A 14,881-nucleotide genomic window follows, 5' to 3' on the forward strand; every position below is an offset into this window, starting at 1 on the left:
CCAGCCCCCTGCCTCCCCCCAAAAAAAGTTTAAGTTTGTTTTCAAAAAATATATTCAATTTCAAAAAATATTTCTACTTTAGTAAAAATAAAAGATATTTCTCAAAAACATTTTTCTTTCATAAATCAAAACACTAAAAATCTTTTCCGAAAAACATTTTCTATTCATCAACCAAACATGAGAAAATAAGTTAAAAATGTACTTGTTTTCCAGGAAAACCTTTCCCTTCATACCAAACACACCCAAAAAGTATAGCTATGTGAAATCGAACCTAGGTATATTTTTTAAGTCTTTGGACAATTCTACGTACCATTCGAACACCACACATGTTCTCTGATGAAATATTTTTATCGCTTTTATTTATACTCTCCAGTTATAATTTTGAACTTCAAAAACTGATAGAGTCCCTCGTCTTTTGTAAAAATAAAATAAAATTAAGAGATTGCATTGATTTTCTTTTAAAAATTTATTATAATTTTCGTGCAAAAAAAAAAGACGTCCATTCATTCTTCAATTTTCTTACACTGTTTGGATCATTATTACCCATTATATTGTATTGTATCGTTACTATACCTACAATGTTTGTTTTGATTGTTACTTAAAATGTATTGTATTTTATTGTTAAATTTCGTTGTTACGTAACAATGAAAACCCCTATTTTATGGAACAACCAATTTGGTGTGTTCCTATTGTTACTTAATTTCTTTTTCCTATTATATCTTTACATAAATTTTCAAAATACTATTTTTCCCTTTACCTTATATTATTTAATTCTAGTCAAACCTCCTACCTTAGAATAATTAAGGATATTTTAGTAAATTTATAAATTACAATACAATACGATACAATCAAACCAAACAATTAAAATGTTATTAAATAACAAACCATATAGTCTAGCCAAACATTGTATCTACCATACAATACAGTACAATAGAATACAATACATTATGAAACAATAGATAACAATGATCCAAACAGAGTGTTAAAGTTTATCGACTTTCTATTAAAAAAAAAACAACAAAATCCACAAATTGGGTTAGTTTTTTCTTTATTTTCTAACCGACCATGTTCGTCAATTTTCGTATTGGTTTTAGTAATAAATTCAAAACAAGAATTAATATAATTTTTCAACTATATAATATTATATATTAAGAAATTATTTACTATCAAGTAAGACGTACATATTATATTTATTGATCTTAATCGACGTAATTTTTGCTTGATTTGGTAAGTACGTAGTAATCAAGATCAACTAATGAACAGAAAATAACCAAAAGTCAAAAAATCAAATGACAAAAAAAAGAAAGAAAAAACGTGGTGGTTAACTTGTTTTTAATTACTATATTCGCAAATGACAGCTCGACAGATGGGAAGTAAAAAAAACATTTCTATACTCCCGACCAGGTAAAACTCCATAAATCCACGTATATAAACAGTGTAATTAAACTTCATATCTGAAAATCCAAAACTTTTGAATTTCTTCTTCCTCAAACGATTTTCTAAATTCCAATATTTCACCGTCGATCCTTTCATAATTTCTCGGTCAATTTTATTTTCCGGTGACGATGTCGACGGCGAGAGCCGGTAACGACGATAGTTCTAACGGTGTAGATACGACTCCGTTGCTTACCGATCAGGTTTTTAGGAGCCGACGGTTGGCGCGCCGGGCCCCGACCCTAAGAGGAGCGGCTCGATTTCTCCGGCGAGCAAGTAACCACCGACTGATGCGGGAGCCGTCGAGGCGCGTGAGGGAAGCTGCAGCTGAGCACATAGAGGAACGACAAAGCGATTGGGCATATTCTAAACCTATAGTGATATTGGATCTTATCTGGAACTTAGCTTTTGTGATTGTCTCAGTTTCTGTGTTGATTTTGAGCCTTGATGAGTTACCTTCTATGCCTTTGAGGCTTTGGATTGTTGGATATGCTTTACAGTGTTTGCTTCACATGGTTTGTGTTTGCGTTGAATATAGACGCCGAATTCAGCTTAGCGATTCCTCTCCAATTTTGAATTCTGAGCAGAGAAACGCTGCTGGAGGTTGGAACAGTTCGAGTTCCGGAAGTGACAGCGGGGAAACTGGTGATTATCAGTCCGAGGGGCGTCAGAATGAAGATGAAACTAGGTATAATTTCTCTTTGGAGACATGTGATTTGAGGAGAATTTTTATTGGTGGCACGAGTAAATCTTGCCGTTGTTCATAGTTAGCACAGTAGTTGTTAATGCTGTTGTTTTTATCATTTCATTGATTTAATGGAGAAGGGTTTGTTTGTTAGGTTAGGATAGGCATGTTGAGTTGAATACGTAGTATGTATAGTTTCTTGGTCCAGGTATAAGTTGCTTAGGTTGCTGGAAATGAATTTGTATACTCCTCAATATGCTTCCTATCATAGTTATCATGTAGAGAATTGGCAATCCATGTTACTAGTGCATTTGAAAGACATAGGAACTGGTCTGTCAGGTGGGAGAAAGATACTCTTGACTTCTCAACAGTATAGAGCCAGAATTTTCATTAAGGGATTCAAAATATGAAGCAATTGAAGAGGGTTCAACATCTACAATATATACATGGAAAATAACTTTCACCATGTATAAACAGTGTAATTATCCGCCGAAGGGTTCACATGAACTCGCTGGACCCTTACTAGCTCTGCCCCTGCTTCTTAATATGTGACTATGAGGCTTGAGGTAATTGAAATCGATGCATGTGGTGGATAATGAAAGCTTGTCTGTAGTTTTACAAGGAAAAAGATTAAAATAAAGAGATAAAAAAGAGTTTGTTGCCGAAGAGTGTCACAGTGTTTGGAAGATAGTTCTTCTTATTCTTTTCTCTTGGTAGTTATCCTGCCAGTACCTCATTGTTTCTAGAGAACTGGAAATCATATGGTTGTGCCTCATAATGTATTAATGTCTTAACATATTATTTCAGTGTTGCTAAGCATCTGGAATCTGCAAATACCATGTTTTCTTTCATTTGGTGGATAATTGGTTTCTATTGGATATCTGCTGGTGGCGAAAGTTTGATCCGTGATGCACCTCAACTCTACTGGTTTGTTCCAAGCAAGTCTCTGATTTCTGTATTTGTTGTGATTTACTTCGATATGATGTTTATTTGGGTTCTTTGCAGGCTGTGTCTCACATTTCTAGCATTTGATGTATTCTTTGTTGTTATATGTGTTGCCGTGGCATGTCTCATCGGAATTGCTGTTTGTTGCTGTCTACCATGTATCATAGCTATTTTATATGCAGTGGCAGACCAGGTAGTTATGAATTTTTTTTTTTTTTAAACATTTTATATCACATCGTACATAGGAAATTACTTTCTTGGGATCTAGTTCCGATTATCAGCTAAAAGACAGTCTGCAAGTGCAAGAAATAGATTGTGTAAGTATGTTCTGGATATCTTATTCTTTTGTTTCATCCCTTTGTATTCTATTATGGTTCTAATTAACACCTCTTTTTTGAACTCATGGTTAACATAGATGCTCTTTTTTATATGCGATCTTCATGTATTCTTCTCTCATGGATGGAAGTGTCAATATAAATTTATAAATTCACAGGATAAGTTGAACTGTTCTGAAAATAGTTTGCTTTTGTAGTAGACAGTAGAGACCTCCGGAAAAAAGAGAGAAGATGTTGCAATTCAACTCTGTAGTTTGCTTTTGTAGTAGACAGTAGAGGCCTCCTTTTTTTCAATGAAATGATTCATTGACATGCATCAAGAAGATGCAGTAAGTACAAAAAATAGTTAGCTCCTATACATGTATACAACCTAAATTAAGATAGTAGGAGGCAGGAGCTAATAAATGTCAACAATGCCCTTGTATCGGGAACATACAATTTAGTTTGTCATTCGGGTGGCAAATGGCAAGCAGTTGGCCCCTTATCCAGAGGATATAGGTAGAAGAAACTGTATTATTCCCTCTATTTCAATCTAGGTGACATTTTGCATTTTTCGACATTCAAAATATTTTACACCATTCTATTTCTATACAACTTTCAAGAATTCAAATTCATTAACACTGTTCAACTTTTAAACTTTGATGTGATGGTTTCTCTGTCAAACTTACTTTTGAACCATTACATTGATACTTTTATTCCACTGTCTCTACTATAATATTTTAGTCAAATCTATACCTTAAACTTTGTGCTTGATAACACATAGTCATTATAGAATAAAATGGAAGGAGCATATCATTTTCACACTTCATTCCCAATAGCTATGCCTCAATCCCAAGCATGTTTGGGTCAGCTAAATGAACCCTCACTGACTAGTATATAGTTTCCATTAATCAATAAAATTCTTTTGTGTTATAACCCTATAGTTACACTGTTTAGGTGGGTTATTGAGTCACCCTTTTATGATTTGTTAATGAAGTAGATAGATTATCATCTTACTGATGCTAAATTGCTAATATGAGATGTTATGCAAGATGTAGAAGGTCTTGTGATGTTGCTCTTTAACTAAGGGGTCGTTTGGTGTGAGGGATTACAATAAATAGTCCTAGAATAAAATTTTGTTGTCTTGTTTGGTTGCCATGCTTGGGATAACTTACCCTCCCCCCCCAAATAAAAAAAAAACCCAGGCAATTCTCTAGATATTGCAAAGAGATAAAATATGGACAGCATTTGAACTAAGAGACCATTGTAGGTAGTTGAGGTGGGGGAGGGTTCACAAATTGTCCGGTTTCTTGGTCAAAATGTTAGAACGATCACGTCTTGTTTGGCTCTACCTTTGTTTTTAGTAGCTCTAACATGAGATTCACTTTAAGTGAAACTTCAATAAAAGATTTGATGCAGTAAATTTCAGAAGTTGGTCTGTGTCATCTATCATCCTCCTTATGTCCATCCTGCTTAGTTTGCAAAGCTGGAGTTTACTTCACTACTTATAGAATAAGACAGCTTTCAATGAAACAGAGGTAATAATGTAGAACTGAACTATGTGGATTTGATACTTTTTCGTTTAGTGGTAAGTGGTAACAACTCTTTGTTGAATCCACATATTTCTAGCTCTTATTTGGTTTCAGACCTGTATAACTTGGTAATTGGGGCCTCACTTTTCCTTTAATCTTGGCTACTCTAGGAAGTGTTTGGAGACTAGCATTCTTGAGCTTTCTTTACATGCATGTAACATTCACAATTTGGCTGTCTTTTCCATTCATTACTCCCACCAGTTGAGTATACAGCCTGCATCCACTATAACTCAAGTATGATTTGCACTCTGTGGTCTGAATATGATTTACCAACCCATTTCCCCCAATTCACTAGCAGTAATACTCGCTTTTCCTGTCTCCCTTATATCTCTGATTCTCCAAATAGAAGCAAATTGCTAAACTGCCTCTCTACCTCCACGAGGCAGGGATAAGGTCTGTGTACACTCTACCCTTCCCAGATACCACCTGTGGGAATACACTGGATATGTTGTTGTTGTTGGTGCTTAGAAGAATGCAGACATATCATCATGGTAGTAAAATTGCTTCAACTCGTGTATGTTAGTTACTTTAGGGTCTTGTGATTTGTATGAAGAAGGCTTATAAATGCGAAATAGTATTTGGTTAACATGGTTGATTTGATGTGCCTGATAATTGTAAGCTATGGTATGTTATTGCATCTGTCTAAGTCTGGATTACTTCCAATTTTTCTTTTCTTTTCAAAATGCAAAACGAAGGTATACGTACTGAACACTGTTGGAAATTTGAATTTGATATTGTAGGTCCTTATCTTTTGTTCAAGTCCCACTTTGTGCTGAGTTTCATGAAAAGAAATATTTTATGTCTAGATTATTCACTACCATCACCGAAATGAACTGAAAGTAAATGAACAGTGTTCCTACTTTAGGATTGATGTACATTTAAATGATTATAATTTCAAATATCGCATGGCTAGTCAACTGTACAGAGAAAGTAACTGCGTTTATTTTCTATCTTATGCTATTGATTGTGTCTCTTGCATCCTAAAGTTTCTCCTTTTACATCAACTGTCTGAATACCTTTCTCAAAATTGCTTTCTTCTTGAGATAGGAAGGAGCAACCAAGGAAGACGTTGAGAGATTGACTAAATACAAGTTTCGAAGACTTGGTGAATTTGAAAAACAAAATGGCGAGATTCAAGAATCATTTGGAGGAGTAATGACTGAATGTGACACTGATACACCCATTGAGCATGTTCTTCCACTGGAAGATGCTGTGCGTTCAATAAATTTCTTTTGTTGATTGGATTTTTCCATAAAACCTAGGATAAACTTCCCAATCCCCTTCTAGAAGTTAATTTCATTCATTCTTGTCTGTTGCAGGAATGTTGCATCTGCCTTTGTCCCTATGAAGATGGAATTGAGCTGCGTGAGCTCCCTTGTCGTCACCATTTTCACTCTGTCTGCATAGACAAGTGGTTGTACATGAACGCGACTTGTCCTCTTTGCAAGTTCAATATACTTAAAAATGGCAACCAGAGCAGCAGTGAAGAAGCATAAGACTGCGTAATACTGTAAATGCTGCCATCAAAACGAAGATCTTGTTGTACTTATGGGTGTTCGTACCATATTCAGACTTTTGTAGGTGCTTATATTCACACATCATAGCATTGGCTTCTCTTGTCATGTTGTAGTGTGTATATTTGTGGGCTTACATGTTTGTATAACTTTTCTTGTATATCACGTGTAGATGTCCAATTTAATCTTAGTGATATGTATGAAATCTCATAATCTTGAAGGTAGTGAGTGATAAGCGCACAAATTTTCTCCTTTCCCCTATTAGGGCAGCTTACACTAGTGTTGGCCAACTTGTGCATTTGTGTTTGTATTGCCATTGATCAATTCTTGATTTGTATTAAAGCATAAGATATTACTAGATCTTCATATACTTCACTACATGTATCAGGTTGACGTTTACCAAACTCAGCCTGTACTAAAGCAGCCCTTGGCGCGATCATCCAATTCTCTTGAACAGACAAGCATGATATTGTTATCAAAACAAGTTCGTCACTTTTTGTGTACCCATCATACAACAGCCCTTTCCCGGGTTCTTTAGGACTGATTCACTTTACATAGATTGATTGTTGGATTGTTAATTCTTGCTCGTTAGTGTCTGCTATCCTTATTATTTATATTAATAGTCATAAACGATATGTAAGGATCACTATTACAAGGAGTATTACACCCTTGATTGTGAAAAAATAATTGCTGGTTGAACCTGTGAATTGTGTGAGCAGGATACTCCAAATTCAAGAGTAAATTTTTTGAAAATGTTCTTGGTGAAAAAAATGTGACTTAAGGATTCCACTTAATTGAAATGAGCCCATAAATTAAAGAAAATGGTGAAGAATCTTGATCCGCCAATAACCAAAAAAGGGTAACCATTCAATAAGAAATAGCCCATATATCAACATTTAACACCAACTAATCTCAGTTCTTAAATTGCATCACGCCATCACCCTCGTCTAACGTCTACTCCCATTAGCAGTTCATACATATTATCACTTAAACTATAAAAATACAATTGTGTTTAAAATAACATTATATACGAATAGCAAAACGAATTAGATTCGAAAGAAAATGTCGCACATATATTTTGAGAAGTAAGTGAATCAAGAAACGTTTATTTAGTACTACCAAAATTTAAAATTTTCTTTTCGGACATCATTGTTTTTATTGTTTTAGTTTTTTTTTTTTTTGATAGAGAGCCAACTTTCAGATAAATCAGAAATGATTTTATACGGATTATTCACAGTTAAGTGCTTAATACAACTATAGCATTCTTACTTTCAAGCAAGTTCATACATTAACAAACAATTCACCATAGTATAATTCATCATCAGTCAAAACAGTACTGTTAAATAAATAAGTTACTCATGACTCATAGACACGAGAAGAACACTATTGTTATCAAGCAGAAATAGTAGATTTGAAGAGACAAATGAATACTACCTACGTACATAGCAAAAGTCAATACACAGAGATTATTCTTATCCAAGGGTTTTACCAACCCCGCCCCAAGACTGTGTTTAGTATTCATATTATTAGGCCCGACTAAATTAGCATTCAAAATTTAGGCACCCAAACGCGAGACATTTGATTATGGGCTGAAAGATCCCACCACTACCCCATATTTGAGTATTAAAAGGCAGATATGACATGATCAATAATATTGTTATGATTTTGAATATGACATAGATCAATATTGTTATGATTTTGAATCGATCAACTACTCATTAATAAACGCAACTTAACGTAATCTTTCTTTCAATTAAAAAAAAACTGTAATCAAATTCATCCTAAAACATATCTATACAATTTCTTTTGTTGTTTATTTTAATCAATTAAAACTAATAGTAAAATAAAAAAAATTCAAAATCTCTTCGCCATTGAATTACCTAAAAAACTCCGCGGATAAACGGGCACACCCGTAACAACCCCACAAGAACCGTTATAACTACTTCCCATATCTATCGGTGCGGCCGTCCACTGCTGCGTATAAGCCGCAGCACAACCGGCCGCACTTTGAGACGGGGGAGCCGCATTCTTAACCCTAACAGAAAAATTAATTATCCCATTTTTCTCCCCTTTTTCATTCCTAAGCCTATAACTCAAAAAATGCAAATAATTTTCGGGCAAAATTCCTCCAATAAAATCGGACGTTGGAACTTTTGCGATCCCAACGGTTTTGATCCCGGAGGAATTTTTACATTGAACCTCCACCGTTAGATGACGCGCATGCATGGGTAAATCAACGATCAATTTCTCGTTCCACTTAGGAAAACCTCCCCCTTCTTTATCCATTTTAGTTGTTTGGAGGTTGCATGAATAAGATTCTGATTTGATATTTACGAAAGCGTTCTTCTTTACCGGTTGCTTTCGGTTATCTAGAAGATTCTCGCCGGATATCACCGTTACTTCTAACAAACGCGATGATAATGATAAAGGATTCATTGTCATTGTAATTGTAATAATAAGAATAAAAAAGAGAAGAAAATCAGTATGTATATGCAAAAGAATAATATGTGTATTTATAGATATGTTAAAGGAAGGAGGAAAGAAAGGAGAGAGAAAGAGGGATGTTGGTTCTATATGGCCAGTCTGTAGTCTGTTATTTTGTTCAATTTTGACGTACGCGTTTGACGTGGTAAAACTGACTAATATATCCAATAATAATAAATGTTCGACGATTTCGGAAAGGAGAAGAAAAGTAGGATCCATGTTCATTCGGATAATAAAAATCTTAGTTTCACATTTATCCAAATATATATATATTAATTTTGATTTTTAGTACTTCGTTGTATTTTTATTTATTTACTGTATCAAATATAGGTATTGCTTTACTTATTCAATGTGAAAATCAACAAATAATTTATAATGCTCTTATAATTAGTTATAGTCATTTTTAAAATGTATTATATTTAAAAATGACTTAATAAAATTGTTATGTTAGTTATTGATTAGTGTGTCAAACCGGATAAGTATAAATATATAGAGGGATGATTTGACTAAAACCACTTTTGAATTGACGCACTTATTAACAAAACAATGATTGGCATAATGAATGGATGAATTAAAAAACTTAAGATTTTCAAAAAGTTCTATGTTTTTCATAGTAATTAATTGAGAGCATAATAAGTAAAAAAAAAGTATCATTTCTTGATTTGTCAAAATAGACAATTAATTAGCGATAACTAAAAAAAATAGACAAATAATTAAAAACATATTAAACTTCAAATTAACAATTGTGCATGTTGCAGGTGCGCACGTATTACATTTTATCAAAATCTGACGTAGAACCCGTTAAACTATTTTGGCCGTTGCAAAGCAAGTGTGATAACTGAGAAGTACCCATTTGCTTCATTTCAATTTAAAAGCATTTCAATTCATAATCTTAAAAAAAAAAGGTAACATTGAAATTTATGATTTAAAACAAGTTATAAATAATGTGTTCTGGAAATCATTTCTTTTTAAGGAAAAATTAAAAAAAAATAAAAATAAATAATAAATAAATATATATATATATTTAAATTATTACTAAATATAAAAATATGTTATTTTTTAACCGAGTAAAAAAAACATATAAATTGGACGGAGATATAGTTTTTTCACTCACAAAGTTGGACTAAATTAACTACTACTTCATTTTTAATCTCGTTTATAGCTCAAAAATATTATTATTTTAAAATTAAAATTGATAATTATTTTTAACTTTACAATTAATATTGAAAAATACTTTTTTAATATAGCTCAATTTTTACAAAATGTCTAGTTAGTAAAAAGAAATAGCTTAATAGATTATATTTTTTACTTATTTGTTTTCAAAAAATATGAAAAAACCTAAAAGATCTAATTAAAATGGGACAGGAGTAGTAATTGTTACTAGAAGTGAGAATTGTTATGCGGAAAAAGTAATGACTATCTAACAACTATTTCCTCTATTTTACTCGTTCAATTTTGATTTTTTACTTTTTTTTTATTTGTCATTTTTTGAGAAATCAAGAAAAGACAATATTTTTTACTTAATTATATCTTCAAAATGTTTTTGAAAAAGGTAGAACTTCATTAATGAGTAGATTGATTTTGAAATTTTGTCCGGGATAAAATAGTAATCTTACTATGTCAATTATTATTTTCTTAATAAACGTGTCAAGTAAAAAATGAACAAGTAAATAAGAACAAAATGAATACTACTCGTATTAACTAATTTTTTAGGGCATTTTTTATTATTCAAAATAATTTGATTGTTCAAAATTCAAGATGAATGTTTGAATTTTTTTTATCTTTTGCCCTTAGTTTGAATGTTGTTTGATCTTTTCTAAGAGATTAATTGCATTATTTATAAAATTTTGTTTATGATTGCATAAAGGATAATAGTAGAAAGTATAGTTTAAATTATGTCCTTAAATATTTTTCATAATATAATATGCATTGTCTCACAAATTTAGTTATGTAATAGAGAAAGTATAAAATAAGACTTATAAAACTTTCCTTTAAATTGTTGATATATAATTTGTCTCTGGAGGAGTAACGTGAATCATGATACAAATTATGTATTTCAAGGAGTCCTCAATAATAAAGCTTGAGAAATTTCTCTGAAAATGCTTCCTAACCATAATTAGGTAAAGTAGGGGGAAAATCCATAATTAGGTACATCAACTTTTTCTCCACGGTTACATTTGTCATCATCGTTAGAATTAATTTAAAGAGTATGTTGTCAGTGTAAAAATATTTAAATTATTAAATCATTCAAATAATACTTATAAATAATTAAGTCGTGTGGTCTGATCCTATTACGCTCATATATTTTATATATATAAATGTACTTTCAATTCAATTAATAGTGGAGAGTTATCTTGTTTAATTAAAAAAGACTTGCAGGGCTCGTTGGAAACAACATCAAAATTGATCAAAGGACTCGTAAATGGTTTAGAATTTATGGAAATACTAGTCAACTGGATCATGTCATATTACTTTCGAAATCATAATACATCATATTATTACGTTATCATGTATATTATTCATTTTGTTTTATAATACTTTTATTCCAACCTAATTCCATGTTGTACTATTCTCTATTAATTTTATGCGACTTCATTAAAATGGACTGTTTTTTTTAGTTAAAATGAAGATTAATATATTATGTAACATTACAATAGGGCATATCACATTAATGCTAAACCTAAATTGTTCTGCCACAATAGGAGGAGGATTTAGTCAATTATATAGGAGTTTTTTTTTTTTTTTGGCCTATTAAAAATAATTCATTCCTTATCTGCATTTATTATTTTCAAAAAAAGAGCGAAGTATTGAAAACATTTTTAAACTTGACACGAATTATTAGTTTTATCTTCGAACTATTGACATATTGACAATCTTAAAAACACTCATTTACTTGACTAACTGAACTTAAATACACATACAATCTTTCAATATGAGTGAAATATACCCTAAAATTCTCGTCAAGTTTAGGAATATTTTTAACACTTCTCTCGACTTTTTATTAAGAGTCCCATGCTCCTATAAGAGTTTGAGAACATTTGCTTTGTCATATGATATATCCCATCTGGGGTGTATAATAGTTCAATTAATCAAGAAAAAATGTGTTTTTAACACTGTAAATAATTTGGAAATGAAACTGAAAATTCACGCCAAATTTAACGTGTTATGATCCGCCAGCATCTGACCTTGTTTAGCTAGCAAGTCAGTCAACCTGTTTTGTTCCTTAAAATCATGCTTGATCGGAGGATTCCCAGCTGGAGGAGTAACTCCCTGCCTTAAAGGCTAATAATAGAAAATGAAGTCAAATCTCTAGTCAAGATGAAATGAGACAAAAAAATTGTTGAATGGTCACTTTCCATTACTAATTTTCTCAGAAATGCACTCCTTGGAAATCTTGCAAATGTGCAAGTCTTTAACGAGCTATAGTCAAAGTTTAAAATGTATCCATGGGTATTGAGCTTTGGTTTGCCGTAGATTTTGAAGTTAGAAATTCAAAAACTTGAGTTTTTGAAATTGTGATTTTTAAAACTTGAAATTTTATTTGGACATGCATTTTTACTAGGAAAAAAAATAAAATTTTATAAGTAAAACTGGAGCTTCTTTTTTTAGGATAAAATTTTAAAATCTAGCCCAAAATCTATTATCAAACGCTTACTTAATTCAAAAAAATTTATATAAAAAACTTACAATTATATAAGAAAAAATGTCCCAGTAACGTGAAACAAGAAAGAAAATATATGTAATGAGTCATACTATTAAAATATTCTAATTTGTTGAAGTAGGATACTGATAATGTCTATTGTCTTATCTCTTCGAATTATCTTTTGTAAATAAGTTATTGGATTGTAATGTGGAAATTATAATACGAGACTAAATAGTATAATGTGGAAATATATGCATATATATATATATATATATATATATATATACTAGTTTCACGTCATGTGTGTATTGTATATATATTATACGATGTTGTAAAATAGAATTAACATTACTAAATTAAAGCTTTTTAGTAAATAATTATAATTGAAAAACATAGGACAAGTGTTTTTAAGTAATTAATACAAATTGTTATACAGTTACTTGTATTTTCAGATCAAAGTGACCAGATATCATTGAAATATTTCGAAATATTTCAAAATACATTCAAAGTTTAAATGTAGGGGAGAAAGTGACTTTTCTTTAGTAGTATTTTTACTTCATTCAATTTTGTAAGCAAATCTAACCAACAAAATTTTTAAAAAAATGTCACCAATAGCCTTTCCTCTGGAGGTTATCAACATAAATGATGGACACCATTTAAGTATATTTTTTCTCTTAAATATTCATACTTGAAATATAGTATGTGTATGACACTAATAAGGATTACCATAAATATTTCAATATTTTATCTTTATACGCAATCTATCTTTTACAAAATATTATTACTCAATTAACACTTGAGTAAGACTATCATATATAGAGAGGTAATTTTTCCATTTGATTGAAATCATATCATAAGTAAAAGCTAAAATCTATTTTTGAAATAGTGAATTTTATATCCAAACTAATCATTCAATGGACTATGTTGATACCTGTTGTTTTACCAAAATTAGAAAGAAACTCCTTCATGTGGGTAAGAGAATAAAAAATTAAAAAAGAAAGAAGAAATAGCAAACCCAAATCATGTGACTTTTTTCATATTTGTTTATTATTATTGTCTTTCCCACAACTTTTCATCATTGTTAATTCATGAAAATCGTAAGAAAAACTATGAGTGTGAATTGTTGAATGATTTGCTATAATTTGTTCACCAACTTTTTCTTATGTGATATCTCAAATTTCATTGAATTTTGAACTTATTCAACTGTTGCAAATAACCCTTGAGATTTTTAAAAAAGAAGAAGAGTACAAAACTTAAAAAAACTGTAATTTAAAAGTGAGAAGAAACTCCTCTATTTATAGCTAACAAATAGAAGTATGAATAGGTGCTAATTGTGCCTTATCAGAAAAGTTACAACCTTTCGTAAACGTCACTGCTCATCGGAAAAGTCATAACCCTTTGGAAAAGTCACAACCGATTGAGAAAGGCACAACCCTTTGAAAAAGTCACAACTCATCGAAAATGTCACAACCCATCAAAAAAGACGCAACCTTTTGGAAAAGTCACAACTCCTTGAAAAAATCATAACCCTTTAATGTGTAAAGGCATCTATTTTTAATATAATACAAATAGTTAAACTAATAAATAAAATAAATTGAGTATTTTTAATTGGGGGTATTATAGTAATTCAACATTTAAGTTTGGGAGTTTATGCTTTTAAGGTAATATATATATATATATATTACTTTTTTTCTCAATTTTTTAAAAACTTTGAAAGAAGAGATTTGAAGAAGAGCACTATTGTTATTTTATTAGTTTATTCGAAATTATTATATATTAAAAATGATATAAATATGATATCATTATTATAAAGAAAAACTATATAATTAGACATACTTTACTACTACTATATACACTATTGTTACTTATACTTTTAAAATATTACGTACCTTACCACTAATTAAGAATTTCTACCGTATATTGAGAAATATACACTTAGATATGTACTTTTGCTACCACATACACTAAAATAGAGAGACGACTGAGATTTGTTATACATCCCAGATCCATGCGATTCACACTACATACATGTATCTACATAAGAGAGTGGCGACTGGTGAGTAAGATGGGAGAGAGGAGAGGGAGAGCAAGCTAATTTGTTACGTATCTCATATACATGCAAATTCACTTGGTTACAATGTATCTAAAACAAATTACACCTAATTTTTATCCTATGTATCCCGAGATACATNATTTTAGGGTTAAGGACCAAATTGATCAATGATACATAAAAGACCATTTTCATCAAGTCCATACATTAAGGACCAAAT

General features: G+C 31.1%; 2 protein-coding genes across 2 annotated transcripts; one reads left to right on the forward strand and one right to left on the reverse strand.

Moving 5' to 3' along the window:
• Positions 1-1,417: 1,417 nt before the first annotated feature.
• On the forward strand, positions 1,418-6,712 carry LOC125863071 (E3 ubiquitin-protein ligase At1g12760-like). The gene is made up of 5 exons (XM_049543225.1): positions 1,418-2,122; positions 2,927-3,046; positions 3,125-3,257; positions 6,018-6,182; positions 6,290-6,712. Exons 1-5 carry the CDS (start codon positions 1,566-1,568, stop codon positions 6,464-6,466), a joined length of 1,152 nt encoding a protein of 383 aa, XP_049399182.1. The 5' UTR covers positions 1,418-1,565; the 3' UTR covers positions 6,467-6,712.
• A 1,563-nt stretch (positions 6,713-8,275) lies between these two features.
• On the reverse strand, positions 8,276-8,937 carry LOC125863223 (BON1-associated protein 2-like). The gene has a single exon (XM_049543400.1). The coding sequence runs from the start codon at positions 8,924-8,926 to the stop codon at positions 8,339-8,341; it is 588 nt and encodes a 195-aa protein (XP_049399357.1). The 5' UTR covers positions 8,927-8,937; the 3' UTR covers positions 8,276-8,338.
• Positions 8,938-14,881: the final 5,944 nt, after the last annotated feature.

This window comes from Solanum stenotomum, chromosome 1 (genome assembly GCF_019186545.1).
Source record: "Solanum stenotomum isolate F172 chromosome 1, ASM1918654v1, whole genome shotgun sequence".
In the NCBI taxonomy this organism is placed as follows: domain Eukaryota; kingdom Viridiplantae; phylum Streptophyta; class Magnoliopsida; order Solanales; family Solanaceae; genus Solanum; species Solanum stenotomum.